Raw genomic sequence first — 14,644 nt, 5'->3', positions numbered from 1 at the left:
GTTTATGCAACTACACCGTGTGTCTAAGCAGTAGGGGCCAGAGCCATGTATTAGTTTATTTGGGCCACGATAGTCAAAAAACTGTAACTGAAAAGTACCCCACATAGGAGAGAGATTTACTCCAACATTAAGTTTTCCTTAAAAACAGAAACACCCTTAAAACCCTGCTTAAGGCACTGATAAAGTTAATGAAGGCAACGAGACAGAGTGATGAATCTTATTTTGCCAAGTGATCTGAAAGGCCCAAGGTGAAAGAGATGTAGAAGAAAATAATGGCACAGTGTAATGATTTTCTGCCACCTGGATTCTTTAAGATCCCCCCTCCCCTCCCCACCCCCCATTTCTATTGTTAATTTTTCAGCTGATCTCTATTTTCTTTTCTTTTTGCTTTTTAGGGGCTGCGGGTGCAGCATATGGAAGTTCCCAGGCTAAGGATCGAATTGGAGCTGCTGCCTACATGCCTATGCCACAGCAACACCAGAAACCTGACCCACTGAGCAAGGCCAGGGATCCAACCTGCATCCTCATGGATGCTAGTCAGGTTCTTTCCCACTGCACCACAATGGGAACTCACGGCAGATCTTTCTTTTAACACCATTATCGCCCCCAAATTCCACATAACTCAAGACAGTAATTTACTCTCAAAGGAAACACACCTGCCACTTTATTAATAACCAACTTTTTTTTTTATTAGAGCAGATACAGTTGTGAAAACTGTACATTATACATTTTGGTTTCAAGGATTATAAATAAAGGAACTCACAGGTAGGGAGTTCTTTTTCACAGCAAGAAACTTTAAATAAACAAAGTCATGTTTTATTAAGTACATTGGCAGACTTCATGTGCTGTCCAAAATGTAGAGTACAGTATAACAACCCATTAGAAAGAGCCTTTCATGTAAAATACAGCTGTGCACATTTTAGAAAAATACCCACAATTTGAGCTTTGTTTTAAAAAAGCTTATAAATCATACATATATTTATAAATGGAACCAACATGCTCACTTTATAAACATATCCTTTATAATCTGTTACCCATTATTTCCAAAGCATTACACATTTGAAATAAACACTTAAGATTAAATATTTTGTTTTATTTTTTTAAAAAAATCAGCTTTCCCAGCAGTAAAGAGCTATGGGGTAAGGAAGGAGCGGTGAGTATTGGGACTGACACAGGAACTTGAATGTTTCTTGGGTAAAAACGTACTTCCTAAATTTAAAAGTCAAAGCAAAATGTAAAAAATAAATATACAAGTTGTAATTTTCATTTGCTCTCTTTCTGCTTTCTTCTTTGTTCCACATTGGTCACACCCAGGAGTCTCAATGTATTATACTTCTGCAAAAAACACCACTGGGGACTCGGCATTCAGTCCACACCTGTGCTAACATGGGAACTGTCTCTTCTGCATTGAAAAAGTAGCAGACAAGGTCAAAAGAACCTGATGAAACCATGCAGATCATGAAGATACTTAGGATTATAGCTCCCTCTCCTCTGTGTAATGTTTTCCAGAGATTGAACAGATACCTTTCCTCCCCTGATTTTCTTTTTAAAGAACTATTTTTATAAAGACCATGTAGTTTCCCTAAATAAGCATGCTTCTGAGTAATAAAGAATAAATTATAAAACAGCCAAAAAAAAATCATCAGATTATGTCAGAATAACAAAGGACTGCAAAAGACAGACACTTCAACAACAAGGTCTAAGCCTTTAAAATGTCAAATAAAATTACAAAAAGGACTTGTTGAAAGACACAGAAGGCATAAAATCGAGAAGCGTTGATGTAACAAAGCTTTATGCTCTACCTGAATGTATTCAACAAAAATTTAAGTTGGGAGAAAAAAAAAGAGAAGAGCAGTTATTAATAGCATCTTGCTTAACTTTCATGGGAATTAACATAGCCACTGACAAGATTTTATTTGGTTGGAAAAGTACGTCAGCAATGAAACTGAATCCTTTGAACACCGATTACTGCAATGCATGCAACATTTTGACTATACTTCTTAGAATTCTGTTGTCTCTCAGTTTGTAAAATTGAGCACCTCCTAAGTGCATACATATATTGTCTCAGTAGTGTTAAAAATGTTTAAAATTAAATTTCTTAGGAAGGTAGAGTACCTTCAAATTTGCTAACACTTTAAAGATAAATAGCCTTTTACAGGTCTAGGAAGACTCAACGACATGAAGAAGGATGTATTGCTCTGAAAAATCAACACATTTCTCTAGAATTCTCCCGTTTCTCTTCCTCGAGACATGTGCTTCCTCCAGCCAGGTCCGCACGCATGCTGAAGGTGACTAGACATCGGATTTAAATCAACCGCAGAAATGAACATAGTCGTGCACAAGCCAACGAAACGTTTTCTCCCGGGGACGTGCCAGGAGATGGGAAGCAGCAGGTCATGGCATAAGACTGGTGAGTGATGCTGCTACCTATTTCTTCTAATGAGAGAGGAGTGAATGCTGGAAGCCCGGCCGCAGCAACACAATCCTCCGACTGCATTCCTCCAGCAGCCGTTTGTTTCCCCAGCTCCCTACTAAAGACGTCAGATGGTAAAATAGTCAGGCAGCTGTTGACTTCCATCAAAAAAAAAAAAAAAAAGAAAGAAAGAAAGAAAGATGCAGCTCCATACATTTCCAGTTTAGTCACACTCCGCTAGGACAGATGGAGTAGCCAATGCCAAGAACTTCGCCCGATGGGGCTGCTTCAGCAGATTTTAAAAAAGAATGATTATTAAGTTTTGCTCTCCGACACTGGGCTGCTTGCTTTAGCTCCCAGAGGACCCCAAAGCCACAAAGCATTCCCGGTGTGGGGGGGTACCGAACAGGTCCTCTGGCTGCATTTTCCAAGTTTCATCTCTCTCGCGATCCCATCCTAATTCCAAGCCTCCTTCCCCGTGTCTGAGTCTGCCCGGGGTGTGCCATTTAAAGGCCTGATGACACCACTGCGGAGAACTGTGGGCTAACACCATTAGTTGTCATGACTTCACTGAAGGGTCAAAACAGTTACATCATTAAGTAACTATGTTGAATCGCATTCGGGCGCAGCCAAAATTAAAGTGAAGGACAATACGTGGTGGGTTTTTTTTTTTTTTTAAAGGTCAATTTGAATATGGGAAGAGATGTTCTATATTGTGATTTTTATGGATAAATTAAGGCTATTCTTACCTTTCCTAATTCCAATCAGGTTAGAAAGTGAACAAAAAGAATGGCCAACCCGATATTCAACAGCATGACGAGGACGATCATAACTGAATTAGGGCCCTGGAAGCAAAGCAGAACAAGTGTCACTTTTCCGTGTCAATGGCGATAGATAAAATTCGTTCACAAAAGCAATGGCCACAAACATGAAAAACAAAACAACCCGACACAGTTGTGGTAAATACGGCATGAATTATGACAGCGGATCCAAAAGGTATAAACTAAAAATAGCTATGCTGTATTTAGATGGAATCATCTCTGAACTTTCACTTAAAAAGGAGACTAGTCTGGATTAAACCTACATGACTTAAAAAACAATCTAGCTCATTCGCCTGAAAACACGGGGCAACAATCTGGGTGAGACAGAGCTCGCCGTAATGGCTTTAGAAACAGACGGGAATTAGATATGCATTTTTGGTTAAGGTGTAATTGGGGCGAGGAAGAATCGTTTCCTCATAAGGGCAGTCAGAACAGGAGAGTGAAATCTGTAGGATTTCCTGAGGCCACTCAGGAAGGGTTTAGGAAAAAACTCAAAATTCGGTTCTCTGACTCTTGCTTCTCCTGGTCTTCTTTTTGGATATGACCCCTTCCTTAAAGCAAAAATGGCAAGTGGGAAATTGGACCCTGTCAGAAATTATGGTGCAGGTTGCATTTTTAATTTCTCTGCTCACAGCCACAGCATCTGCGAAATCAAGTTATAGTTTAACAAATCACAGAATCCTATTCTGGTGAATACTGCGATAATAAATACTACACAGCCCAGGGCACCCAAACTTGACTTGTTTCAGACAAACCAACCAACGAACCTTTTAGGACCCATCTTTTCTCATCTGCCACTGGGCTCAGCCATCTTTATTTTAAAGATGCAACTCTGGTATTTCCTATTATAACAGTGCCTCATGCCTTTTTTTTTTTTTTTTTTAAAGGGCTGCACTCATGGCATATGGAGGTTGCCAGGATCGGGGTCCAAGGAGAGCTGTAGCTGCCAGCCTACACCGCAGCCACAGCACGCCAAATCCGAGCCACATCTGCGACCTACATCACAGCTCACGGCAACTCTGGATCCTTAACCCACTGAGCAAGGCCAGGGATCGAACCCACGTCCTCCAGGATGCTGAGCCATGACAGGAACTCCACCCGTCGCTCCTTCTTAAGTAGCATCAAGTGTTCTAAAACTTGCCTTACAAGGGATCCGGGGTAGGTAGTTTTATTCTCATTTCGCAGATGGGGAAACAGTTGTACTATAATATGAATGTCCACTGAGACAACGGAGACTGTGTCACCGACTCCTCAAGTATTGTTTTAGAGTAATTTGTGGGTGGGATTGGGGGGTGGGGGAGGTGAGCAAGGGACCTTGGACCTGTCATTGCTCCAGTGCTCATATCGCAGGGTCCAGCGTCTGGATCCCACCTTCAAGGAGGCCTCCTTTCCAGAGGAGGGCACAACCTCCCCAACAGAGGTCAGAGGGCCTGTTCTTCCTCGATCCTAACAAACACTTCCCACTTGATTGGCATTTCTAATTAACTGCCATCTCCCCGCCTCGACTGAGTTCCCCAAGGGCCCTGGCCTTGTTCACCACTGTGTGTTCTCACATAAGGGCTGTCCAAGTCATTCATATAGGCAACCAATACTCAATGAAAACCTGTCTTTTCCAGGTGCCATGGTGTGGTGGTGGAACAGATACCGTCACTGTGTTAAGTGAAGAACCAGGTGACTGATGATAAAATCAGGGTTTGAGGAGGAATCAAAGTGGGTGCCCTTCCTACAGGGACTGTTAGGAAGAAGGAAAAGCCTGGTTCCTAAACCCCAGGCAAATGGGAGGAAAATGCACATTTAATTCTTCAGTGATGATTAGTCCCATTTTACTGAAAACTGAGAGGGCAAGTGTCTTGCCCAAGGTTACTCAGCCAGTTGGAACAAGTTAGAACCAGGAGTAAACTTTAGTTTGTTTACTTCAGAGTTCCATGTTGTGTAGCTATTAAAGCCACAGGCCTTAGTTTAAAAAATAATTTCCCATTAACTATTTTTAAATGATTTTTATTTTTCCATTATAGTTGATTTACAGTGTTCTATCAACTTCTGCTGTACAGCAAAGTGACCCAGTCATACACACATTTTCTTTTTCTCACATCATCCTCCATCATGTCCCATCACAAGTGACTGGGTATAGTTCCCTGTGCTGTACAGCAGGATCTCAAAACTGCATCTTCATCTATATCATATGGGTCCAGAGTATCAGAAAAACATCAAATTTTGATACTGACCAATGGTTTGTTTAGAATATCTGTGTTCCAAGTTTACAGAAGAGTAAAGAACCTATGTAACTGCTCCATAACGGCTAACTCAGAACATAGGAATAATGTAGGAAACTCCTGCAACTCGGGCAGTAATTTAAATTTTTTTTTTTTGGTCTTTTTAGGGCCACACCCGCGGCACATGGAGGTTCCCAGGCTAGGGGTCTGATGGGAGCTACAGCTGCTGGCCTACGCTAGAGGCGCATCAACTCGGGATCCGAGCCATGTCTGCGACCTACATCACAGCTCAGGGCAACGCCGGATCCTTAACCCATTGAGCAAAGCCAGGGATCGAACCCGCAACCTCATGGTTCCTAGTCAGATTTGTTTCCGCTGCACCATGACAGGAACTCCAAGACGATTTTTTTTTTTAAGATGATCTTTTAACATTAAAACTCCACATGGAGATTAAGGAAATGCTATTGCTATACAAACTTTAATTAGATTTTGCTCATGCATATGTTAAGAATTTGGGGATCATTTCAACTGTTTTGAGCCAGTGGATTTCACGTGTAATTCCCCAAGACAGGCACATGAAGAAGAGAAAAAGTAATAAGGTCAGAACAATATGATGCAGACTTTGGTGCCTTACAGTGGATCCTGGGAAAGCAGAATAATAAAAGTACCTTCAGTATAGCTACCTTCAAAAACCGAGGGTGTGTCTGACCCTTTAACTCCCATTTCATAAATCCTTATAAAGTTCTCTGGGTTTATCTAGCTTTTTTGAATTGTTTAGTATTTTAGGTGTGTGTGTGTGTGTGTGTGTGTGTGTGTGTATTGACACACACTCACTTTCTACTGAACACGCATTCCTCCCGTATATATTCTAATACACACATATATTTATCTTACCAGTACCAGCTCCATTTATGAAGCTATTTTTAAAGATGACTCACAATGGAGATGAGGGGAAACCACCAATAAAAGGCGCAAACAGCAACCAGGTAAAAAATAAATTCTGGCACGCTACGTTTCATAGGCGTGTATCAAGACATGACCTCTGTGTTCTTCAGCTACCTAGGCTGGTACAGGATGGCAAGCTTTAAGGTGCCGTCTCGTAAATATGACTGTGGTGGCCAGTTGTAGCTTAAAATAGCAAAATGGAAAAAAAAAATCAGTCTTGCTTTTCAAGACTGACTGGGACAGGTGTAACAAAAGAAGCTGTGGCGTCTTGACTGGAAGAAACTTTCAGGCAGTTAGAAAATAAAGTGCAGGCAGTCAAAATGTGGAAAGAACTTCTCCCTCAAGAAACTTTTTCATTTTTTTTTTCTTGAACAGACTATCACTCATTTAAAATTATGAATTTTCTGAAGTTAGTACAGTTTGTGTTAAACCTAAACTTTTCCAAAAACATGCAAAGAGCAAAGTTTAATTAGTATGTATTCATTGTATGTGTGTGTGGTTCAAACCTGATTTAACAAGGACACCTCAGGTTTTCTAACAATTACAAAAAAAAAAAAAAAAAAAGGCGGGTACAGCCCAAACTTGGAAGCTGATCAGAGTAGTTACTAAGAAAAAAGTGCAGTTTTCGGGAGGCGTTGAGATTCCCAAAGAGAAAGATCCTTCACTAGTCTATTTGATGATAAGGTTCGAAAGCTACTGCTCTCTTGCCTCCTACCTGAGACACCTTATTGCAGAATCCTACAAACATGCTGGTATCACATAGCATTTACCCTCCTGGGACATGAGTCCACATGTACCCCCTGCCCACAGGAGTCACAGACTGGAGGGTGGTTTTAAAGTAATCCTTTCTTTCTCCTAAGTGTTAGCCTGTGTCCCAGAAGACTCTCCGTGTTTCTAGAGTCAAGATCCAGAAGATGGGTCAAAATCCACTGGAATATTTATGAACTATTTCTGCCTCCACTAATGACAACCAGAGCTGTTTTGAACACTCTCTCCGCGCCAGGGGCTGTGCTAAGAACTTTCTAAGAATCAACTCAATTGTCACAAGACTCCTGTGATCCAGGTACCAATGAGAAACCAAGTCACAAGCAGTCAGGAAACCTGACTATGGGTACACAGCTGCTAAGTAACACAGCTGGTATTTGAACCCATGCAGTCTGGCATCAGAGGTCATACCCTTCCCCACTAGCCTATACTGTCTCAATAAGCTGGGTGACTGAAACTGCAGACTGTTTGGTCAGCCACGCTATGAATGGTGATTCTGACTCAACGTCTCTTGCAGTTGCCCACAAAGAGCCTGGAGGGATTTCAGTCTGGAGTTCCCTCAAATGTCTGCTTTATTTTATTTTTCTTTCTAGGGCTGCACCTGCAGCATATGGAAGTTCCCAGGCTAGGGGTCCAACTGGAGCTGTAGCCCCCGGCCTACGCCACAGCCATAGCAACGCCAGATCCGAGATGCGTCTTTGACCTACATCACAGCTCGTGGCAACGCTGGTTCCTCAACCCACTGAGTGAGGCCGGGGATCAAACCCATATCCTCACTAGTCAGGTCCTTAACCCGCTGACAGGAACTCCCTCAAATGTCTGCTTCAGAGTGAATGCTTCTATGGATTTCCAAGTTTTTATTTGCAAACCTCTAACTTACACATGTCTTTTTAATCTTAAAATGGTATGCAGTGCCCTTGTATTCTACAGGTCATTCAGTGAATACCTTTAGGCTGATTTTATCACATCCTAACTCTCTATGAAGAAAACCGTTATCAGGGGTGTGAAAGGCAGCTTTCTGTTGTTCTTAGGAAGAGAAGGTTAATTGTTAGACTCGTCACAGGAAGGGGCCACCTTGGTCCTGATGGAGGCACAGATCCACCGCCTCCTTCCTCCCTGGAGGCATGTAAGGGAACCTGTGAGCTGTGCCTGCTAACTCCAAACCAACTGTTTTGCACGTAAATAAAACAAATGCTGTTTCTAAGCACGGAGGCTGTGAATTTACCAGACACACCTATTAGCAACGTTTTGCAGAAAGACTATTACAGACCAGAGCTGGATAACTCACCTAATGGAAGGGACCCTGAGACATAGGCTTCCCCTTGGGGAGTTCTGGCTATCACCTGAACCCCACTACTGAGTGGCCAAAGGTACAAACGATCTGGCTTTGCATTGTTTGAACTCCCCCCTTGTAAGTCAGGCAAAATAATACTAATAGATATGTGAGGCCTATTTACCTATGGCTATAAATGCTAAAAGCCACATGAAAGGTGACTTATTACATTTAACAAATTCAGTAGTGATGAAATTATCATACATATTATATAGTTCGGGATACAGACATATCAATGCTAAAATTAAAAAGTGAATGCTTGCTGAAATGAGTCTCAAAAGTTATTGTTTTTAAAACCATTTATCTATAATATGGAGGCTGACTCTCAAAAAGCTAATCATGTTAATCTGATTTATATTTAGATAATTTTAAAAGCTGAGAATTTTTAAAAGGTAGGAACCAGTGTTAATAGATACTAGCAAAATAAACCTAACAAATCTCAAACAATTAAAAAATGAATTTCAACGTGTAACACTCTATGAGTAAACTGAACAGACAAAAGAAACTGACGATCGTATTATATTCTTGTTGGCCAAAATAATGATCCATACCTTTATGCAAATGTCTCTGAAATTACTAGCAAATACTGGGTCTGCTATGGCTGTTTCACCAACTTACAGTCTGTTCTAAAAGCGTATGACTAGGTCAAAGAATCAGTCATTTGTTTTCAATCAAAAATCACTCAGCTTCAGATTTTATAAATTCTACGGAATATGATAAAATACAAATTCCATATATCATTAACGAATCTCACTGAATGAGGACATAGACATTTATCAATAACTGAAAGCTTTCTGGTTGAATAGCAATAACCTTAAATGCTCAAGACTGATAATAAAAGTAGCATGTACTGGAACACCAACATTTTAGGAGCATTCCCACTCTGAGGAGTTAGAAGACCAAAGTAATTTTCTCCAACAGTCGAAAAATTTCCGTTCTCATATGGGAAAGAAAAATGTTCTGGCTGTAAAGCCTGGCTCTTAAGTAATAAGTCTAAACTAAGTATTGATGAGACTAGTTCACAAAATCTAAAAAAGCTGCTCTTTTGTCTAAAGATGCTGACTGCTGTGGGGGCGGAGTCAAAGGCAGAGAAGCCCTCCTGGCTAGATAGAGCTCAGAGAATGGCTGGTCCCTGAACTGAGGGCACTCCTTTCTAGCCATCAGAGTTAGCTACTGTTATTGACCTCATGTTTGTGTCCCCAATCTCCGGACTCATACACTGAAGCCCTACCCCCCCAGTGTGATGTTATCTGGAGGTGGGCTTCTGGGAGGTAATGAGGTCATGAGGGTGGAGCCCTGTTGATGGGATTAGTGCCCTTCCGAGGAGAGATGCACAGAGTTTGTCTTCCTCTCTCAGCCGTGAGGACACAGGGACAGCCTGTGTTCTACAAACCGGGATGTGGGTCCTCACCAGACGCTGAATCTGCTGGTGGCTTGATGTCGGGACTCCTCAGCCTCCAGAACTGGGATAAATGAACACCTCCTGAAGCCACCCTGTCTACGGTAGCTGAGTTACAGCAGCCAGAGCTAGTAGGATAGCACCATGAAGCTTACCACCAAGTGCTGCAAAGGCTTGCTGAATGTGATGCGATAACAAGCTGGTCATGTCCATCTACCTGCGAGAAGTCTGAGGGTGGCCCGGGGGGTGCGGAGGAATTTCTGCCCTGAGAGCCCTTCATTGGCTCAAGCGACAGGTGCTAAAATGAGCCCTACTCTGCACAACCCCATGCTCCTCAGGACTTTTGCTAACCTGGTCGCCACCTGAAAAGAACCAGCCAGAGGAAAGGGAGAGGGGATGCTCAGGCATGACTTACTGAATTGGCTTCTTTTTCCAAAGAAGGGCACGAATCATTGCTTGCTGGATTCTTTGGTATAGCAAGTTCAGACTTCTTAGCTTTTGGCTCAGCTTTGCTTTCTTTGGCAACTGGTTTTGTCACAGATTTAGGGGGACTCCACTTGTTGGGCGATGGCTTGTGCACCAGCGCCGAGGAAGCCGGGCTCGACGCTGCTTCCTCCTCCAGGTCTTCCGGGGGGTGCTGGGGGGCGTTCAGTTTCACGTAGTAGCCGTGGTACTGGGAGTGCAGCTCCCCGTTACTGGGGTTGGGAACATGGTGGCGGCCAGAGTACTTGGAGTGGGGCACGACTGCCCCCGTCTCCTTCGAGGGGGCCTTGGACGTCAAGGGCTTGTTGACCATGGCTGTCACCTGCTCCTCGACTGCGCTCCTTTTGTCTCTTGCCCCTAAGCTGGGGTTCTGCTTCTTGGCAGGCTTGGGGGACGGAGAGCGACCTTTTTTGGGACTTGGCTCCGGAGTCGCTGGGGGGGTCGTGCCTTTGCGGTAAAAGTGAGGAGATTCCTTTGGTGTAGGTGGCTTTTCCGGGACCTTTTCTTCTGGGTTTTCTTTAGCATCTACACCTTCCTGAAATCTCTGCTTGATATAATCTGGGCCTGGGGAGAAAATGGACAATAGAAGGGAACGTGATAACATGAAAAGAGGGCAGGAAGGCTTGTTTTCCATGGCTACTTGTATATATTTGTGCTAAAGGAGCTTAGCTGTTCTTCTTTTTAATTTTTTTTGGGGGGTGGGGTGGGCCATGCTGGTGGCATGTGAAGCTCCTGGGCCAGGGATCAAACCTGTGCCACAGCTGTAACCAGAGCCACAGTAGTGACCATGCCAGATCCTGAACCTGCTGAGCCATGAGGAAACGCCTCTTCTTTTAAATACACTTACGAGGTTTTTGAGCACAAGGATATTTCATTTGCCAGGAGCAAAGATTCTTTATTGCCGAGGAAGTTTTCAAGTTAATATATACCGATATTTATATTTTTATGTTTTGATAGCCATCAAAAAGTCAAAAACAGTTCTGACTTCCTGAGTAATCGCACTGTTCCTTCTTGTTGGCAGAATATGGAGGCAGAGTTTATGTGGATGGAGCACTGGTGACACCACCATAATTAACCTGCATGTTCAAATTACATGGTATCACCAAACACAAAGTATACACTCGGTGGCAAAAAGGAACTGACTCGTATGTCTAATACTTACTGTGAGACCATTTCAATGTATACAATTAAGGCTTAATAAAATATTCACCCTGTAGGAGGAGAATGTGCCGATAACAGTTTTAATGACCCTTCATCAAAGGATCATTTAAACTTCCTAGTTAGGAACAACGCGGGAGGTTTGGGTTACACTGTACAAAACAACTTACTCGGCGTCCGTTCCCAGCCTGGATGTGCAGCAGCAGTATTTCTGTAGGCATCAAAGTCAAGGTAAGGTAGTAGACTCAGGATTTTTTTTTTCTTTTTCTGAACACGTCAGAATTGTTTTAACGATCATACGTTACTTTTAGAAATAGAAAAAAAAAATTTCTTTTAAAAGAAAAAGACCTGGAACATTATTATTTTATGGGCAGATGTCAAGGTGAATAAGGAGAGGAAACGCAGCACAAGATGATAGCCACAGTGAGAGTGTGGGGAGGCCGATGGTCCAGAAAAGGACCTCTGGGGCTCTCAGACACGCTCCAAGGCTATGCCCTTCTTTCTAGGCACATCACCCTTCAGCCCCTTCCCAGTAACAGGTCCTGTACATCCTTCGGCCACCACTCCACCCGCCAGCCACTTTTCATCTCAGGAGAGGAGGCAAGGTCACACGGTCCAGCTGCCCCTCTTCTCATAAATGAGCAAGTGGTAACAGCATTCAAGGGAGAAATCATCCACCAGCTTGCTTACAGCGGCCGACCAGCTCTTGTCGATTCCAGCTGCTTGCAATTCCCTTCCTGCCCTCCTCTCTCATGCCTCACCCCAGAGAGGGTGAAGAACAATTATCCTGAATTGTTAAAAATACAAACTACCTCCAACAACAGATGAGTGGATAGAGAAGAGGTGGTGTGTATGTACGTGTATGGTATTTGTCCTCCTCTAACTTCACTTAGGAGGGTGATTACACACACACACACACACACACACACACACACAATGGAATATCACTCAGCCATAAAAAAGAATGAAATCTTGCTATCTACGGCAACATGGATAGACTTGGCATTACACTAAATTAAGTCACAGGCAAATACTCTATGATGTCACTTCTATGTGACATCTAGAGAATACAACAAACTAGTGGATACAACAAAAAAGCAGACTCACATATAGAGAACAAGTTAGTGGTTAATGGGGGGGAGAGAGGTGCAATAAAGGAGTGGGACAGACTATCGGGTGTAAGAGGCTCAAGGATGCATTGTACAACATGGCTGGAATATAGCCTATATTTTGTAATAACTAAATGGTTTAATGTAAACCTTTAAAAGTTGTATAAAATAAAAAATTTCAGGAGTTCCCATCGTGGCTCAGTGGTTAACGAATCCGACTAGGAACTATGAGGTTGCGGGTTCAATCCCTGGCCTTGCTCAGTGAGTTAAGGATCCGGCGTTGCCGTGAGCTGTGGTGTAGGCCGCAGACGTGGCTCGGATCCTGCATTGCTGTGGCTCTGGCACAGGCCGGCGGTTACAGCTCTGATTCAACCCCTAGCCTGGGAATCTCCATATGCTGCAGCAGTGGCCCAAGAAATGGCAAGAAGACAAAAAAAAAAAAAAAAAAAACCCTAAAAAACAAATAAAAATTTATATACTGCTTATAATTGCTCTTCCTATGGTGGCCTAAATAGTAACTTACTATTGTGAGACTGCCATTTATCATACAAGGTATTTATTTTCCAAAATATAAGCCTTGCCAAAGTCTTAGGAAGCAGCCATTACCGTGATTTACTGAGGTGGACACAGCTGTGGCAGCTGAAAAGCCAAAAGTCACACAGCTCCTATGTATCCATAAGGTAAAATATAATGCAGGAGTTCCTGTTGGGGCTCAGCAGAAATGAACTGGACTAGCATCCATAAGGACGCAGGTTTGATCGGTGGCCTCGTTCAGTGGGTTAAGGATCCGGAGTTGTCATAAGCTGTGGTGTAGGTTGCAGATGCGGCTCGGATCTTGCATTGCTGTGGCTCTGGCACAGCCGGTGGCCACAGCTCCGATTCAACCTCTAGCCTGGGAACATGTGTTACATAAAATGTAACATGTTAAATCCAGCAGTGAGAATTCCTGAGGACTCACATTTATAGGTCATATTCAGGCCCCAAAGCATAACAGCATTAACTGACATTGCATTCTCCTGAAGACAGAGCCATCCTGCCCCAGGGTTCAAATGTCCCCAAGAGGTCAAGATCACATGCTGACAACTGAGATTTCTAACCTGATTCAGTATCCCCCTTTAAAAAATTGGCCATTTTCTTTTAAATCCTTTGTCAAAAATGGCAATACGTCATCCATAAAAAAGAATGAAATAATGCCATTTGCAGCAACATGGATGGACCTAGTGATTATTCTACCAAGTGAAGTTGGAGGACAAATACCATATGATGTCACTCACGTGGAATCTAAAATATGACACCAATGAACTTATCTTTGAAACAGAAACAGAGGCACCGACATGGAGAACAGACTTGTGGTGGGGGAGGGGTGGACTGGGATTAGCACGTGCAAACTATTCTATACAGAATGGATAAACAAGTAAATGTATGTAGATACACTGTATATGCATGTATAATGGAGTCACCTCACTGTAAGTCAGCATTGTAAGTCAACTATACTTCAGTAAATGATTAAAAAATGGCAGCATGAATCCTTAACACAGAGAAAGGTATCTCACTTGAGAAAAAGAGGCAACTGCAATAATTCAAAGGGACTGTCTTTCTGAATTCTTCCTTTGTGCTGTGACTGGAAAACACCACCAAGAGAAAGCAGCGTCAGCACCAGAAAGTGATGCTCTTCATTGACGGGCTTGCCCCCACTTTCAAAACCACCCTGAGAACATTTACAGGGGTCTGTCCTGCAAAAGCCCCAGACCTGCTGCACATTTTTATACAACTCTCCTCTGCAGTGTGTTGTTGACATGTTTTCCTCTTACTGTTCTACCCAAGATTTCATCAGACTTGGTTTTGTTTGTGCTTCACTATTATTCAATCTAACTGCATCGCTGAAACACCCAGCTATGGGGGGTAGTCAATGCTCCGTGCAAGGGTAATTAATCGTCAAGACTCTTAGAGCCAATGGGTTTTTCATTTAAGCCACCTAACTCTGAAGTGCAAAATACAAAGTACT

At 42.7% G+C, this 14,644-nt stretch overlaps 1 protein-coding gene across 4 annotated transcripts in view; it reads right to left on the bottom strand.

The window, feature by feature from the left end:
• Positions 1-667: 667 nt before the first annotated feature.
• JPH1 (junctophilin 1) overlaps positions 668-14,644 on the bottom strand; it is an 87,475-nt gene continuing 73,498 nt past the window's right edge. Inside the window, exons 4-6 of one of the 4 annotated variants that reach the window (XM_047783726.1) lie at positions 10,305-10,936; positions 3,163-3,258; positions 668-2,983 (exon numbers count right to left, since the gene is read on the bottom strand). In XM_047783726.1, coding sequence (XP_047639682.1) covers positions 3,178-3,258; positions 10,305-10,936 — 713 coding nt within the window. In that variant the 3' untranslated portion in view covers positions 668-2,983; positions 3,163-3,177. The remainder of the gene's footprint in view (positions 2,984-3,162; positions 3,259-10,304; positions 10,937-14,644) is intronic. The other 3 variants (XM_047783727.1, XM_047783725.1, XM_047783724.1) reach the window with 3 other exon arrangements.

The sequence above is a fragment of the Phacochoerus africanus genome, chromosome 6 (genome assembly GCF_016906955.1).
Source record: "Phacochoerus africanus isolate WHEZ1 chromosome 6, ROS_Pafr_v1, whole genome shotgun sequence".
NCBI classification, from domain to species: domain Eukaryota; kingdom Metazoa; phylum Chordata; class Mammalia; order Artiodactyla; family Suidae; genus Phacochoerus; species Phacochoerus africanus.
Note: the sequence above shows the minus strand (reverse complement) of the source record. Positions and strands in the feature narration are given on the sequence as shown.